At 36.9% G+C, this 16,868-nt stretch overlaps 1 protein-coding gene across 1 annotated transcript in view; it reads left to right on the top strand.

Annotated features, from left to right (window-relative positions):
• LOC125466871 (uncharacterized) overlaps positions 1 to 16,868 on the top strand; it is a 108,820-nt gene that overhangs the window by 69,991 nt on the left and 21,961 nt on the right. Inside the window, exons 25-31 of the mRNA XM_048561980.2 lie at positions 2,897 to 2,985; positions 3,697 to 3,734; positions 6,099 to 6,140; positions 7,740 to 7,783; positions 10,797 to 11,205; positions 14,869 to 14,931; positions 16,257 to 16,406. Of these exons, the coding sequence (XP_048417937.1) occupies positions 2,897 to 2,985; positions 3,697 to 3,734; positions 6,099 to 6,140; positions 7,740 to 7,783; positions 10,797 to 11,205; positions 14,869 to 14,931; positions 16,257 to 16,406 (835 nt within the window). The remainder of the gene's footprint in view (positions 1 to 2,896; positions 2,986 to 3,696; positions 3,735 to 6,098; positions 6,141 to 7,739; positions 7,784 to 10,796; positions 11,206 to 14,868; positions 14,932 to 16,256; positions 16,407 to 16,868) is intronic.

Consider the following 16,868-nt stretch of genomic DNA (forward strand, 5'->3'; position numbering starts at 1 on the left):
CATGGGGACCGCAATGCATATCGCCAAACTGAATTTGTAGCACCGTGACTCACCAGTTTGTTTGAGCCATGAAGAATTTGAATGCTAATGTGGATCTGCGTAGTTAGTAAGGAAATCAGTAAGTAGGAGAAACTTCCTTGACCTTATCCTCACTAATCTTCCTACTGCAGATGCATCTGTCCATGGCAGTATTGGTTGGAGTGACCACTGTTCAGGCCTTGCATGAATGAAGTTGCTTCTTCATATTGAGGATGCCCTCCATTGTTTGACTGGTAATGCTATTGCACTAAAGGGTGTAGGTTTCAAACAGATCTAGCAACTCAAAACTGGGCTTCCATGAAGAGCTGTGGGCCATCAGCAATTGTATTTAACCACAATCTATAACATATGGCTCTAGAACATGTAACATACCTCACATTACTATCAGACCTGGGGATCAATCCTCTTTCAATGAAGTGTGAAGAAGGCATGCCATGAGAGCACCAGACATGCTTAACACTGAGGTGACAACATGCATGACAAACAATTGAAGCAGCATTCAGTTGTCAGAGCAAAGTAATCCCTCAACCAAAGAATTAGATCTGATCTCAGCAGTCTTATCCTCAACCATGGGGAAACCCCAGCACATCAGTATCGAAGGGAAGACTGAACTACATGCACCCTTCACAGCAAGAAGTGCCGTGGATGATCCATCACTGCTTCATACTAAAGTCACACATAGCAGCTTTCAGCAATGCAGTTTATTTCATACATTGTCAAGGAATGGCTGAAAGCATGAGATACAGCAAAGACTATCGTTCCTCACTTTGTTCCAGCATTAGTACTGAGGACTTTTGCTCCAGAACCTGCCAAGTGGTGTAGTAAAGCTATGGTGGATAATATAAACTAAGTGGCACCTATGTGGCAATATGGAAGATTGCCCTGTTAGGTCCTGTTCTCAAAAAAGGACGATCTAAACTGATCAATTCAGTTTACTCTTGATTATCAGCATGGTGATGGAAGTTGGTGTTGAGAATGCTAATTATTAAGCTGTCTACTGACAGTTTAGATACTGTCAGAGTCATTCAGTTCCTGATCTCATTACAGGCTTGGAATAAACATGCACAAAAAACTGAAAACATGAGGCTAGTTGAACATGATAGTTTCAACATCCTTATGTCAAGAACAAAGTGTGGCATCAAGGAGCCCCAGCAAAACTGGAGAATTTAGGTATTTGTTGGGGTAAACTCTTCGGTTGGAGTCTTGTATGGTACAGTGCAAAATGGTTGTGGTCATTGGAAGTCAGTTATCTCAGTCCCAGGACATCATTGCATGAGCGTCTCAGGGTGGCACTCCGTCAATGATCTTCCCTGTGCCATAAGGAGGAATATTTAATGATGGCTGCACAATGTTCAGCACCATTCGTGATTCTGTCATGACTGAAGCAATCAGCATCCATTTTTAACAAATATGTGACAACTTTCAAGCTTGAGCTGATTAGTGACAAGCATGATTCAAGCCACACAAGTCCTAGACAATGATCTTTTCAAACAAAAACAAAAGCAAACTGGCCATCTCCCCATGACATTAAGTTTTAAATTCCTCATTATCAACATCCTAACATTTTCTGAAAAATGAATTGGACCAACAGCTTAAATACAGAGGCTATAAGAGCAGGTCAAAAGCTGACATTTCTGTTGGCGGGGGGGGGGAAACTTCCTAAAGATGTACTCCATCTACACGACAGAAGTTTAGTGTATTCCAAAAATATACATCACTCTCGATTAACTAACAGTATCGAAGGATATGGAACCATGGCAACTGGATGGAGTTGACGTGCAAACCAGCTGTGATATTCTTGAATAGCTGAACAGATTTGAGGGGTTGAATGGCCCATTCCTAGTGCTAATGGAGGTAAGTAATTGGATCGAAAAACAAATGTAGAATTTCTTTCGTCCTTGCATTTATCCCAACCATATTTTCATCCACCACCTTGACTTTTCATAAATCGCCAACAATGGGACCCCGCTCCCCATTCCACTTCCTCCCTTCCCATTGCTGACCCCATCCCAGCTGCAGTCTCCTAAGCCTCCAAAACCGTCACCTTCTCTCCGACTGTCCATGCCCCCTCCTTAAGCACCATTGCTCTTTCCCCTAGCACTGTACTAATATTCTGCAGAAAGATCACTCTTTAGAAAATAAGCTAATATATTTCATACTTATTTCAATATCCCAATATCTTCCATGTATGTTCATTACTCTTAAATTACTTCATGTTTCTGATGTATGGATTTATAATCAGTGATGCCCTCTACTTTTAGACAACCCATATTGTTTTACCAAGCATGATCCAAACAAAAACATTGCTGCATTTTTTTTCCACAGTTGAGGAAAAGTTTTTTTTACTGGCCATCAATGTTCAGTACTGAGTCCAAATGGAAAAAATAGCATCCACAGATCAGTTGTGTAAAACTTCTTAAGAGCCAACATTTTTTTCTGAATTTAGTATTTTTAGAAGCACTTAGTAAATTCTTCAGTATTTAATTTTGTATAATTAAGATGTTTTGAAAGTGAATCAATAGAATATTTCCTTATTTACATTGGAAACATTTTCCTATACTTTGGATACTGTTTTCTAAAATGAGCTTGCCGTGTAACTATATGATGTAATAATATTTTAAAAATTGCTGTTTAAAGTACTAGATTGTCTTCAGTATAGATGCTGCTTAATATTTGAGGATTTTTCTGTGGCATTGATGGATGCGAGTATTTTTCTGTTTTATAATACACAATTTGCTGTTTATCTTTTATGCTTCTCAACATTGGTTGGAGAATTGTTCTAAACAACAAATCAGTATGTGCATTGTTAAGGAAATTTAAGAATTCTGAAGACAACATATGGATTATATTTCATTAGTTTTACCTTGAAGATGATTACCAGGAAAAAAGAAAGGAAGTATCAAAATACAGGAAAACAACTGTCTAATATCCACCAACAACAAACTGGTGAGCATTTTAACTGCTGTTGTGCTTTTTCAATAGTTATCAGTGTGAGATTCTGAGAAAAGGCACTGCCTCAACAAAAGTTCCTTACTACCCTATACAGCATCATTTCAAAAGCAAATGGGTTTGTGTCACACAAATGTGCATTTGAAAAAAAGTTCTCAAGTTAATTTTTTTTTGAAGGAGGGTCCCAACTCGAAACATCAACTTTCCTGCTCCTCTGATGCTGCCTGGCCTGCTGTGTTCTTCCGGGTCCACACTGTTATCTTCAAAATTAGAATAGCCCATTTTGAAATCACAGGAGCAATGTTATTAAATCTGGCTTTCCTAAATATATTCTTTGAAAGCAGGACCTTTCGATTGATTGATCTCCTTCAATTTTAACTTGGGTGTGGTGATTTAGAGCGGTTAGAAGGCAATTAAATCCAGTGTGTGAAATAAGGATTTAACATTGGCATTGGCATTGATATGGCCATTAACCTAAAGTGCATTATTGTCTTATCTTTTGGTATACATTGGATTAAATCGTTCCAGTTTGAAGTAATAAAAGCGGATTTTATTTTTCCCTGAAAACTGGCACAGCCTTGGCCCTGAGGCTGCTGTATTTGAGTGAGTGAATCTGTATAAGGAAAGTATTGCCCAATTATTTCTTTAACAAATCAACTGGAAGAAGAACAATAGCATACCAAATTTATGATTTTTTTTCTACAACAGATATTTTGAACCGAAAACCTGACCAGAATAGTATGAAGGTATAGTGACTATGTTGTCATCGTTTCATTGTGAGAATGTTTCAGATTTCTCTCTTAGCAAGGAATTTTGAGTAATCAGAAATGTTACCAATTATACTTCAATAGTGTGTGCTTTAACTGGTCAGACATAATGCATGAAATGAATTTGCAAGCAAATAACTTATGTCAACTCAGTTGCCATACATATTCTTTAAATTAACTTATTTGATGGTACTTTTAGCTTCATAGAAGTTTGTGTTTTCATGCCCACTCCCATGAACACAATTTAAGCTTTGACAGGATATATTGTACTCTGTGTGTTAGTGAACTTTTAGTTAGAGTATATTTGAGGTCAAATAAAATTCTGATGTCCATATCCAAACCCAACAAGTTCCTTTCATTTTTAATGGGCCTGTCCTAGCTGACTGGCTCCTGATTCCAGTAGAAAATGATATCAGTGGATATCGATCGAGCGCAAGATTGTCGCAATTCAATAACTGTCTTTTTGCACTTGTCCCTTTTGTAGCAGAGGAGATTAGGAAAAATTAGTGCATTTTTTTTGGGTGGCTTCAGTGTGAGTGAAATGTGTATTATTCCTCAGCATTCCTCAGTCTGTGGACTTACATCAAACATAGCCTTCTCTTGATAACTCACAATGAAAACGTATGAAAATGGAAACTTGTCCAAGCCATTTCGGGAATGTTAGCTGTGCTTGACTGTCATTCTGCAAGCTTTAGCAAATTTATTGCCTGTTAGATTGCATAATTTATTATCTTGCTGTTATTATTTTAAGAGAACTTCAACTTGTGATATACCCTTAACGTAGTCACACTTTATTCAAGGATCCTCACAGAACAAAGTCATACCAGAATTGATTTTAAGCCACAGAAGGAAACACTAGGATCATCTGATACTTGATTGACTGTATCGTTGGACTAGGAGGAGAGATTATGTAAATTGAAGTGACTGTAAAGTAGACACTGTCTCATTAGAAAATATGTTTTATATGTACTTTGCAGTTTTTAGGCAACGTTTTCTTTTAGAATTCTATGATCAACATTTTCATGTTGTTTAGAACTATTGAACCAGAGGACTTGGTCTACTATTGAAGCCAGGTTAAATTCAAAACATAATCTGTGAAAACATTTCTGCAAATCAGCAGTCTATGGAAATGTTTCCCTTTGGAGATGCTGAAAGAAAGTTATATTGATTTATTTAAGTGTAAATTATGGGCCTTGCTATGCAATAATGCAGTCAAGATTTTTGTTTTCTTCACGTTCAATCATTTATTTTGAATTGAATCAAAAAAGACTCCCATACACCCCACAAAAACCAATAGCTCACATTCTGTTGGCACATAGCAATAGAGTACTTGCTGATGCAGTTCTAGTTAATTGTACTGTTAGGATCCAAGTTATGTTCTGACGGAATAAATTGGATCTCAGCATGAATTTTGGCTTGATGGGTAATATTTTGTAATTCTTGTTTTAAATGTTTAACAAGATGGTCTTTTGCTGAAAAACAGACAACCACTGCTTTAGATTCAGGTCGTACAGTGAAAGCCTGGAGTTTGTTATGCAAAAGAGGTGAAGATAAAATAGAATAAATTAAGTTATTAATGTATAACAGAAACATAAAAGCACATGGTTGAATACAGTTCCATTAATCTCAACAGCATTCCGGTACAGAAGAATTTACTTCTCTTTCACATCTTAGGGCTGAATTTCAGTGTGGATTCAATTTTCTGGTTGAAAATCTGATGGCCTGTTCCTGGAAACTTCATTTAACTGAGCTTAGATTTTCTGAGCTTCAAATAACCTCTTCGCAGTTTTAACCAAACATTCTGGTCTGAAGGTTCTGAACTAAACTCCTTATCTTTATCCTGAGAACCTCTTTCTTAACAGTTCTAAACTACCTCCCTTTCTCAGAAGTATGTGTTTTAACACCCCCAGCTTCAACCAAGATTTATGCAAGCTGTCCAAACTGAAACTAAAAAACTTATTTTTGAAGCTATGTGTGTTTCCCCCAAAATTCCAAAATCTACTGTCTGAAAGTCAATGCACTAAGCTGTTTGCACTCTCCCAATGTTATCAGACTCCCATTATTTGGCAGGAAGTCTGTCTCCAATGCTATGTTTTAAAAGGAATCACCATGGCTACAGAAATATCTACAGGTTCATCATTAAATCCTTTTTGCAGAAAATCCACAATCTGTAGTTTAAAATCCAAATGTCATAAAGTGATGAAATTTAAAACAAATATAAATCTCATGCCTTGAATCAAAGTACACTTGTACTCACATGCTGTCCAAAATGTATTGTTATTTGAACATTAATCATCATTTTCCTTCTGAGTTTACTAAACTGTATTCTTAAATCTCCAACAGGATGAAACAGTTGGAGCCAGGAAGAACGCAGGGAAAACTAAGGTATTTAGAATATTTCTTTGCAAGTTAAACTAAATAGAATTTGTGTACGCTTAATTTCTAATTGAAGTGAATTTTACATTTAGTCAAGTAATTACTTCACCACTGTATAATCCTCATGATAATGCTTTAAAAAGGAGCCAGTAAAACATTTCATCTATTGTTAGTCATGTCATTGTATGGTCAACAGCGAATGTTGGTGCCAGAACTCCGTGAGTGTTGCACTTGAGCTAAACCTTTGATATTTGTGGATTTGAATGCCTCGTGAGTGATGTCCAGGAGCTGAAACTGACACCACTGCAGCTGATAATAAAATGTGAGGCTGGATGAACACAGCAGGCCAAGCAGCATCTCAGGAGCACAAAAGCTGACGTTTCGGGCCTAGACCCTTCATCAGAGAGGGGGATGGGGAGAGGGAACTGGAATAAATAGGGAGAGAGGGGGAGGCGGACCGAAGATGGAGAGAAAAGAAGATAGGTGGAGAGAGTATCCCCACCTATACTCTCTCCACCTATCTTCTTTTCTCTCCATCTTCGGTCCGCCTCCCCCTCTATCCCTATTTATTCCAGTTCCCTCTCCCCATCCCCCTCTCTGATGAAGGATCTAGGCCTGAAATGTCAGCTTTTGTGCTCCTGAGATGCTGCTTGGCCTGCTGTGTTCATCCAGCCTCACATTTTATTATCTTGGAATTCTCCAGCATCTGCAGTTCCCATTATCACTGCAGCTGATAGCTGAGGAGCTTTGTTTGGAGAGGACAGACCTCCTGGACAGCATCACAGTGGGCGTTGCTGAGTGCATTGTTATGAGGCAGTGTTTCACAGTAAGGGATGTCTCAATGGCAAGATGAGACAATTTAAGGAAGACCTTCTGTGAAATACCTTACAGCTTATTCAAAGGGATATGATGAGAAACCTTAATTTGTACAAAACTGCCTTTTAAACTACTGTCAAAAATAAAACCATCCTCATAAAACAATTATTGTTTGAAATAAAGTTTATTTTCTTGATGCACTACTATGGACAAATAGAAACGGTCAACTTCAAATTTTCTTTGTTGCCTTTTCTGCTACTTTGATATAAATGGTGCTATAGAAATTTGATTCATTTTTTGCGCTTTGTGCTGGTGTGCAAATTAGTCTCAATATTCTTTAAAATTTCACTGACTGCAACAAATTTTGAAAAACAGCATCACTTTCAAGCTGATATTTAAAATAATTTTATGCAATCAAAGTAGCAGCATTGATATTCTACAATTTAAAGTTGCATTAAGTTAATATGTGGTGATACATATCAGCTGAAATTAATGTTTCCATTGCATTGATCAAATTAAGTATACATGTTGCAGCTTCTAAGAAAAAAAAAGTTGCAGGCATAATCATTATAAACAATGTGCTAATAAGGGTTTTCAAAGCATTATAATTTAAAAGCCAGGGATTTTTAAACAGTTTATGAACTTACTTGAGATTCTTATATGTTGACAGATATGTGTTTTTGTGTTTCTAAATAAAAAGCCGAATATTTTGAATTGTGTTGCTTGGTTTAAGTTATTGACCTGAAATTCATCTTGTTTTTGTTCATCCTTGTTTTTTCCATTTCCATTCAGGATATAGCACTTTCGAATGAATGGAGAAAAAATGATAAAAACAGGTAATAATTGTATTAAAGACATGGTAGTCACTCATCAGAAATGAACGTTAAAAAGTGCTGGTGAGCTAGGATCTTCTTGAGCTAACAGTATAGAGGATCCTGTAATGATGCCATTTTGTCACACAAAATATGAATATTCTCTTTGAAACTAAAGCACTTATAGCATGAGCCAAAAATTTCCTCCTTTGAAAGCAAGGGCTTCCACATCTTAGTGCTTGTAATGTTTGTGTAAGTGTCATTGTGTTTAACAATGTTGTAATCAAAACAAATCAAATCAAAGGAGAAGTTAGAAGTGATAGCTAGATGTTTAATTGAAATGGTGGGATTTAAAAAGGATCTTGAAAGAAGACGTGGCATTGGAAATGTCTAAAGGTTTAGGAAAGCGAGCATGAGATTTTGTTGGCTTAAGGTACAGCTGTTCATGGCAAAGAGAAGGGTGTGAGGTTGCATCAGAGACCAGAATTAAGTGAAGAGACTTAAAAAGGTGTGAGCACTGTTTTTTGTTTAGGGCCAAGAGAATGGAGGTGTTCATTATAGGACTAGACAAATTAGGGATAGAAAAGGTCAAAGCCATAATTTGATTTAACACTGAAATTTTAAATTAGTGTTATTGAGGTCCAGAAACTAATTTAGGTTAAAGAGGGTTGGAGACTGGATGAGTAGCTGGTAGGGACCAACCAGTCCTCCCCATATTGAACAGATACTTTGCACTCAAGTGTCTCATTTTACTACCACTGCAGTTTTTTGGTCTGTGGTTGATGATGGGAGCACAGTGAGTAATCTGCGAGTTTTCATGAACTACTGGCAGGGCAGCAAGGAAAGGTACCTCCTTTAGTGTGGGTGGCTGAGGGGCAGCATCACTTTCCCTTCCCCTCCAAGAAAGTGGTGAATGCACATATCTCTCTTTCTAATCCATCTCTTCTAGCGCTATCATTGGCATCTCCCAGCTGTGCTGCTTTCTCTTGCTCCCTCTCCCCTCTGCCTTACACACACACACACAGACATATAAAATCCCTTGACTTACCAGCATCTATTTAAATCCTCCGTTCTGAGGAAGGGTCACCAGACCTGAAACGTTAACTGTTTTTTCCTTCACAGATGCTGCCAGACCCTCTGAGCTTCTCCAGCAACTTTGTTTTTGTAATTTCTCTGGCACTGCATTTAACCTTACCAATGACCATAATTATCTTGTAGCATTACTGGGATGATAGAGAAGCTGCTCAATTAGACTGACTAGCAGCTCTGTCGAACAGGACTTTCTGTTCCTGATGCTAAAGAATAGGCGTTTCCCAGAAGAGGAGAAACAAACTGGTGTTAACTGGTTCACCATTTGAAAAGGAAGACTGCAAAACTGCACCATTAGGACTGTCATGATCTGAGGAAGAGGGGGGTAGATAAGAGTTCTGTTTAAGTAGTTTAACTTCATATCTGAAAGGCCTCCTCCAACTGTGCCCTACTTCCTCAATGTTACAATGCAGTTCCAGCCTTGAATTTTGTGTTGAATTTCTGGAGATGAATTTGATTCTACAACGTGGTTATGGATCCAGTCTATCCAATAACGCTACAGTTTACGGTTTGACCACTTCTGGAAAACCATTAGTTCTTTAGTGTCTTTGATTTATTTGTTCAGCTTTCTAGCTTCGTACTATTTTTCACGAATTTTCACATTGCCACCAAATTGTGTTTCCTCTTAGGCCAAGCATAAAAACTATCTTTTTACAACATCCCAACAATTCCTTACCTTGACCTTTAATGGCCAATGTTAAAACTTGTCAGAAGTTTTCTGAAAATAGCTTTCAGAAGACTTATTGAAATTTGGCTGAGAAATGCAAGAAAGAATTGAGTTAGATTAGTGAACCATGAGTAGAACAGTGACAAAGGTTAGCACAAGAATGTTTTTGTTTGGTAATATTTGTTATGGTTTTCATTCTGGTCTTATTTTACAATGATTTCTACCTTATCTGGTGGGATTCTTAGCATTCTTAACGGCATTGCCTACTTTCCCAGTTAAACTTCGGTAGTTTGGATGGTGCTAATCCTTTCATTGCTTTTAGGATCAAGATATCCCCTTCCTGGTAGGTATAAAAACAGTAAATGAACCTGGACAGATGTAACCCAGTTCAATTTCTGTTGCGTATAGAATTTGAAATTGCTGTAAGGCAGTGTAACTTTGCCACATGCTTACTGTGTTATATCCAGTTCAGCCTGAATCTGGATATCTAAATTGAGCAAAAGCTGTTGAACTCACAAGTATTGGCACCACTTTGGTAAATCCAAATAAATTCAGAATAAGTATGTATCGTAACAGGTCCATTTCGGAAATCCATTATTTGGAAATTGTGCAGACATTTTTTGAATAGACGTAAGCAACTCATAGCATTATAATCGACAGTACTTTGGGAGCACAGATATTGAATATGCAGTATTTGAATACGTAAAACATTTTTAATTATGCTTTGTGATGTTTTATCACTTTGCTGCTTCAGGTAAATATTTATAACTGTTAAAAATACATATTGATGGTTTCCACACAACTGTGGTTTGGTATTGTAGATCATTCTATTATCTGGAAATGTATTGATCCTAAGGATTCTGGACTGGAGAGGTTAGAATATTATGTTCTATTTCCAATCGATTTCTCCTTTCTCAATAGTAAACGCATTTATCTTCAATTGTTATCTTTAACTAGTAGGTCGGATTTGTGTAGATATTTTAAATTGTAATAAAGTTATTTCAAAAATATTACAAGAATGTTGTGTTTTAAAATTCTGTAATTTTAAGTAGATTCCTTTTGTTGTGGTGCCAGAATACTACTACTATGTTGTGTGGTCAAAGACAGATATTTGCAGGTAACTGTTAGTAGATTGCCCTCTGCAAAGCAGCAGTCACTACTTTTTGGGAGTAATTCGTATCTGGAATTGTGTGTAAAGCAAGTTAGTATATCTTATTCTTTGATAAGGTTCCAAGGACACTGAACTAAACTGAAAATTGTTTGTAACTTTTGATTTTTCAGAAATTTGAAAAAGGCAGCAACTGAACAGAATGAGAACAGTTATGCACATTCTGAGATGACAGATTACTACAAGTGTGTGTCCAAAGAAGAAAAGGTTCAAAACTCAAACACCAGTACATACTTGGATATTGATCTTCAAAATATAAATAGCTCAATAAATTTGGAGTTACTTTTCAATAAAAAGAAGAAATGCAAAACTAAAGAATTGGGAGCATCACAAGGCAAAGGTGAAGAACATGTCACAGAGCCTGTAGACTGTAACCTACTTCTATATAAATCTCTCAGCCCAGTAAATTCTCCACATTCCACCTGGTTAGAAAAGGAACAAGCAAGCTTGGATGATTTTTGTTCTAAATTGCAGTCATTAAAAAACAGCAGTGGACCAGCTGAACATAGTATTGTCAATAAGGTAGGAAATTTATTCTGATTCTGCTAAGTTAAATTCTTGTAATGGCCACCAACTTCTCATCTATTTGATTCATAGCAAGTTTTCACAATGGCTAAATAAAAACCGAAAGGACTGCAGGTGCTGTAAATCAGGAACAAAAATAGAAGTTGCTGGAAACTCAGTTCCGAGGAAGGGTCACCGGACCCGAAATGTTAACGCTGATGTTTTTCTTCACAGATGCTGCCAGAACTGCTGAGCTTTTCCAGCAACATCCGTTATTTTCTTGTTTAACAATGGCTAGATTGGTTCTGTAGAAAATATTAGAACCGTTTTATTTTAAAGCATCTTCCATCTCTTAGGTGATTTGAGTAATATTTGCAAAGTTCTTCCTTTGGAACAGTGTTTGATGGCTGGAGGATCATCAATGTAAACTACAGTTTAAGTTAAGAGAGCTATACCCATTAAAGTATGGATCAGACAGCTCATGTTGGGCATTAGGAATAATTATCAGAGGCAAATTAAATTTTCATTTGGGAAGGCATAAAATAATTAAGAAGAACCAGTATGAAGTTGTTAAAGGCAAAAATTGTCTGGCTTACCAAGTTGAGCATAGACTCAGTGATCTATGACACACGTAAAGGCCCATTGGCCCATCGTGTCCATTACGCTCAAAAGCAAGCACCTGACTGTTTTAATCTCATTGTCCAGCACTTGGCCCATTCCCTTGCAAGACTTGGCATAGCAAATGTACATTTATATACCACTTAAATTTTGAGGACTTCTGCCTCTACTATCCATACAGGTAATGAGTTCCAAATTCCCACCACCCTTTGGGTGAAGGTGTTTGAGTAACTGAGCAGATTGTTCAAATAGATGTAAATTTTGACTTGACTTTCGAAGGCACCAAAAAAAGTGTGAGACAAAGCATGTAAAGATGGGAGTCAATGGAATTAAAGTAAAATTAGATAGACATTGAATGCAAAATTGGCTCAGGTTATTGGTAGTGGATAGGTGTTTCTTAGACAGAGATGGTTTGCCTTTGTTACCCCAAGATCGTTTTTGTATCCATTACTGTCTTCATTTTTGAAAAATGACCTAGATGTGAGCGTGGGGAGCAGTATTGTAATGTTTGCGAAACTGGAGTTAAGGTGAGCATTTTTTACTTGGCTATTCAAAATCTGATGTAGATAAGGATAGTGCATTTAACATAGTCTACTTATACTTTTGATAAGATTAAACATTGCTTTCAGTCTCCCATGGGAGATCTTATCAAAGATAAGAATCTATGGGATCCAATGAAATTTGCTTCATTGAATCTGGGATGGGCTGAGTAGCCGTGGGCAGAGGATGATGTTCAACGGATGTTTCTGTGACTGGAAGCCAATGTCCAGTGGGCTTCTCCAGTGATCACTGTTGGGCCCCTTGCTGTTTATGGTAAATATAAACAATTTAGACTTGAACGTAGGAGGCTTGATCAGCAAGTGCGTGGATAATACAAAAATTGGTTCGTTGGTAAATAATGAAGAAGATAGCTTGAGATTACAGGGGGGCGTAGATGGATTGGACAGATGCACTGACCTGTGGCAACTGGTAGTCAGTCTGATAAATGTGAGGTGTGCATTTTGCAGGACAAACAAGGCAAGGAATACATGATGAACAGTAGGATCCTGGCAAGCACCAAGTATCTGAAGAGCTTTGGTGTACGTATTCTCACTGGTCCTTCAAGTTTAGGGAGCCAGGAGATAAAGTATTTAAGAAGGCATTTGGGATATTTGTCTTTATCAGTTGAGGCATTGAATTTAAGGGCAGACAAGTTAAGTTGGAATCAAATAAAACGTTAGTTAGACCACAGCTAAAGTATTATGTGCAGTTCTGGAAGCCACATTCTTAGAGGGATGTGATAACTCTGGAGAGAGTGCAGAGGAGATTAACTCAGGACATTGTCAGTGCTGGAGAATTTAGTGATGAAGAGAGATCGAATAGATTGTGATTGTCTTCTTGAAAGCTGAGGAGACTGAGGAGGTACATTTTTGAGATGTATAAAGTCATCAGGAAGGAACGACTTCCCTTGAATAAAGAGATCACTGACCAGGGACACAGATTTAAGGAAAGGGACAACACAACCGCCCCATTCCCCCCCAAAAAAATCTGGTGCCTGCGTTAAGAGAGAACCTTAATTCCACATCAAAACAGTTCACTCGTTCCTGAGGTGAGGTTTAAAACCAGAAATATCCTGGCTTGCAGTCACCGCCAGGAAATAATGCCTCAAGTATTTCTCACTTTGAGGGTACTGGGATTCTGAAACTCCTTGCCTGTAAGGGTAGTTGAGGCAGAAACCTTCATAATTTCTTAGAAATATTTAGATACACCTTGGCATTGCGCATGTATCATACAAGCCTGTGGGCCAAGTTCTGGAAAATGGGATTAGAATAGTTTCATTAGGAGGTTGTTTTTGACCAGCTTTGACTTGCTTGGCCAAAGGACCCTTTTCCTGTGCTGTAGACCAAATGACACTGCGTCAGAAAGTCTATTGAATGCTGATTCTGTATGTTGTTTCATAGTGAGTTGAATAGATACTTGTAGGGTCTTGGGCAAAAAGCTGGGGCTTCTACAATTGAGGCAACTGCTTCTGTGATGTAAATGAAGAGATCAGATAGGAAGTTTCTCTGTCCAGTTATTATTTTGTAAAATGTCTTTCTGTAAGCAATTTAAATGTTTTAGCTGCTGTATTTCAAGTGTAGAATCATTTTACAGATTGTAGAATTGTATTAGATATTCTCACATTGTCAGAATGCGCAATTACTTAAAGGAGTAAAACAGTGAGCTTTCTGTAGCTTTGGCACATCTTTCCTACTTAAACTTATTGTGCTTCTAGCTTTTTTGGATTTTTACAGATGATTAACAATTAATTAATTTGAAAATATTTAGTTTACTATTTTGCTGCTCATGGTACAGTTTTCTTCTAAAAAGAAGAGGTTAGTTGATGACACTCTGCCAGCAAAACTCATGCTGCACCCAAACTCATTGTTAGTCAGATGTAACAATGTCTTTGTCTTGATATATTGCTTAATTCAGGCCTTAGAAAAAGCTTCTGCCTGATCACTGCAGATCTCTGAATTGAACGTTTGTGTATTATTCATTATCTTCTGACCTATTGCTAGCATGGGGCCTTCCCAGATCAATCATTCGAATCTGTTGTAAAAGTCAACCAGTCATAATGCATTGGACTTAATTGTCTGGATAGTGGTAATTCTCTGAAACGCTAATCGTGAAACTACTATGGTCGTTAAATGAAATGTGAACTGAACTATCATAAAACATGGACCACCTTTTTCATTCTGCCTCTTTATTCAAATGTTATTGCAAGAGCTGTAAAATTGATTAGTTAAACACAAAAGAAAAAAAAATCAGTTTTGATTTAACGATGGGTTGAAGCCAGCATTTGATGACATTTTCAGTGAAAAACTGATCTCACAGATTGTTGTTCTGAGTAGTATGTGCTGAACAGTAAACGTTGTTCCACAAATCATGGAATACTTAATGGAAATTCCCTTAGCCTTCCATTGCAGTTGAGCATGTCTCACTTTTTTTCCAGAGTACCTACTATTTTTACAAAATCAATTCTCATGATGGTAGAGAAATAAAGATGATGTGGTAACTCTTCTTTCCCTTTGCCTTTTAAAGAAAATAACTATGAGTGATGGTGCTGTGCTCACGGACCCTATTAAACCCTTTGAAAGCAAAGAGGTAAGATCTCTTAAACTTCAAAATTCTCTAAGCAGAAATGTAACTTCTAATGCATGCTTTAATTTTAATATGTTGTAAATATTGATAAGAAACTTAAATTGCTCATACCTAACCCTTGTATTGTAAATACATAATAATTTACGTAATAGAATTGATTGGTAAGAACCTTGTGCAAAGTGTAAAACTGCCATAGTATAAGCTATGATCTTGAATGTCTAAAACCTTGGCCTGATGAAGTTACTGCCTTATGCGTTTCCTCATGTTGTTTTGGCCTTTTCTTTAACACCTAGCAGAAAAAAAAATTAAAAGAATATTATAAAGACAGAATGGGACTAAATGTCAAGCTCTTTCAGAAAGCCATTACAGAAACGTTGGCCGAATGGTCCACTGTACAATAAAATGCTGTGACTTGTAGCAGTCTCCTGTTGAATGAAATATCTATGCTTCTAAAGACATGTTACAAGAGCTGTGATCTGAGCTGATATTATTTTTGGACAAGTCAGATTGCGGACTGAAATCTGGTGTGGTAAATCATTTTTAATTCAGCAAGATGGTCTTTTACTGAAACACAAGCTCTGAAGATTTGGTTTTAACAATTAAACAGAAGGTTATCATCCAAACGAAATGAATATAAAATGGAGGAAAACCAAGCTGTTCACATAAATGCAATTTGAAAGCTTTCAAAACACAATAAAAGTATACTTCTGTCTTTTCCAAATGCTGGCACTTTACAGCACTCTCATGTCAGAGACAGTGTGTTCCTTCTCTATCACATTCTCTCCGTTTGATTTGACTGTTTCTGTACATTCTGGAATTTCTGTCTAAAAACAGTGAAGTAACCTATTTCTTAACTTTTCGGAACTAACCCCTTTCTTCAGAATAAGCTGTTTTTATGCCTAGCTTCAGCCAAGGCTTCTCTGAATTGAAAGAAAAATCTCTTCAAACTATTTTGTCCCCTAAACAAAAAGAATCCATTGCTGATTCTTCTAAACTGAAAGCAAGCAAATGTTTCTCTTTTTCTCTTTTCGCTCATTTGTTCACTCTCACACTTGCTGCAAGTCTTACACTTGTTTAGAACAGTCATGGGTCCAGAAAGGCTGACAAGCTAATAATTAAACCTCCTCACGCGCATAGATGGAAATACACATGTTACTAATTTATAATCCAGATACTAAAACAGTAATTTGAGGTAAGTATTCTGGTGAGTTAAAATAAAGGGCTGAACATTTGTACATTTGTTTTGTTGCATGACTTCTCCCGCCAAAAGTTTGCCTAATAGTTCTTTTTGTATAATAGTTTATTTTATTTTTATTTTTGACTTGTAGAGGACCTTCTTGCAACTGTACCATGAGAACATTTATCTCAAGCAGAATTATGAGAAGTCAGAAAAATTATATGCTCGACTTTGTGCTGACACTCAAAGTGAAATTAAAGTACTCAAAGAAAAGCATGAGCAACTTGTTTTCGATGAGAAGGTATGGTTAACATCATTATAAACATCTTTGCTGTTGTCAAAATAGACTATTTTTAGTTTAAAACTTGGTCTTTTCTTGCTATTAATTTGAAACATGTAACTCTACTATTTCATATAATCATAATTAGATTTTGGAATGCTAATTTGAGTGGCACTTAGCTACAAGATTTTGAATGGTGTTTCTGCTTATACCCAGAACGATGAGATACTAGTTTTAGACGTGAAGGCGTAAGCAGTTTGTTTAAATAGTACCTATATAGTGCAAGTGTGAACCTGAAAAGTGATTCACCTGTTGCATGAGTGCAAATTAATAACATACATTTAAAGAAATGGATATGATTAAGGAAGTGTTACAGTAGGATGGCTAGAATTCTTCGTGTTTCAATAGACTAAAAGGGCACCAGTAGTTTAAAGGCATTTATTGGAGAAATAGCAAAGGGTGATCTATAAATCCCATCAACTA

Source organism: Stegostoma tigrinum, chromosome 32 (genome assembly GCF_030684315.1).
Source record: "Stegostoma tigrinum isolate sSteTig4 chromosome 32, sSteTig4.hap1, whole genome shotgun sequence".
NCBI lineage: Eukaryota > Metazoa > Chordata > Chondrichthyes > Orectolobiformes > Stegostomatidae > Stegostoma > Stegostoma tigrinum.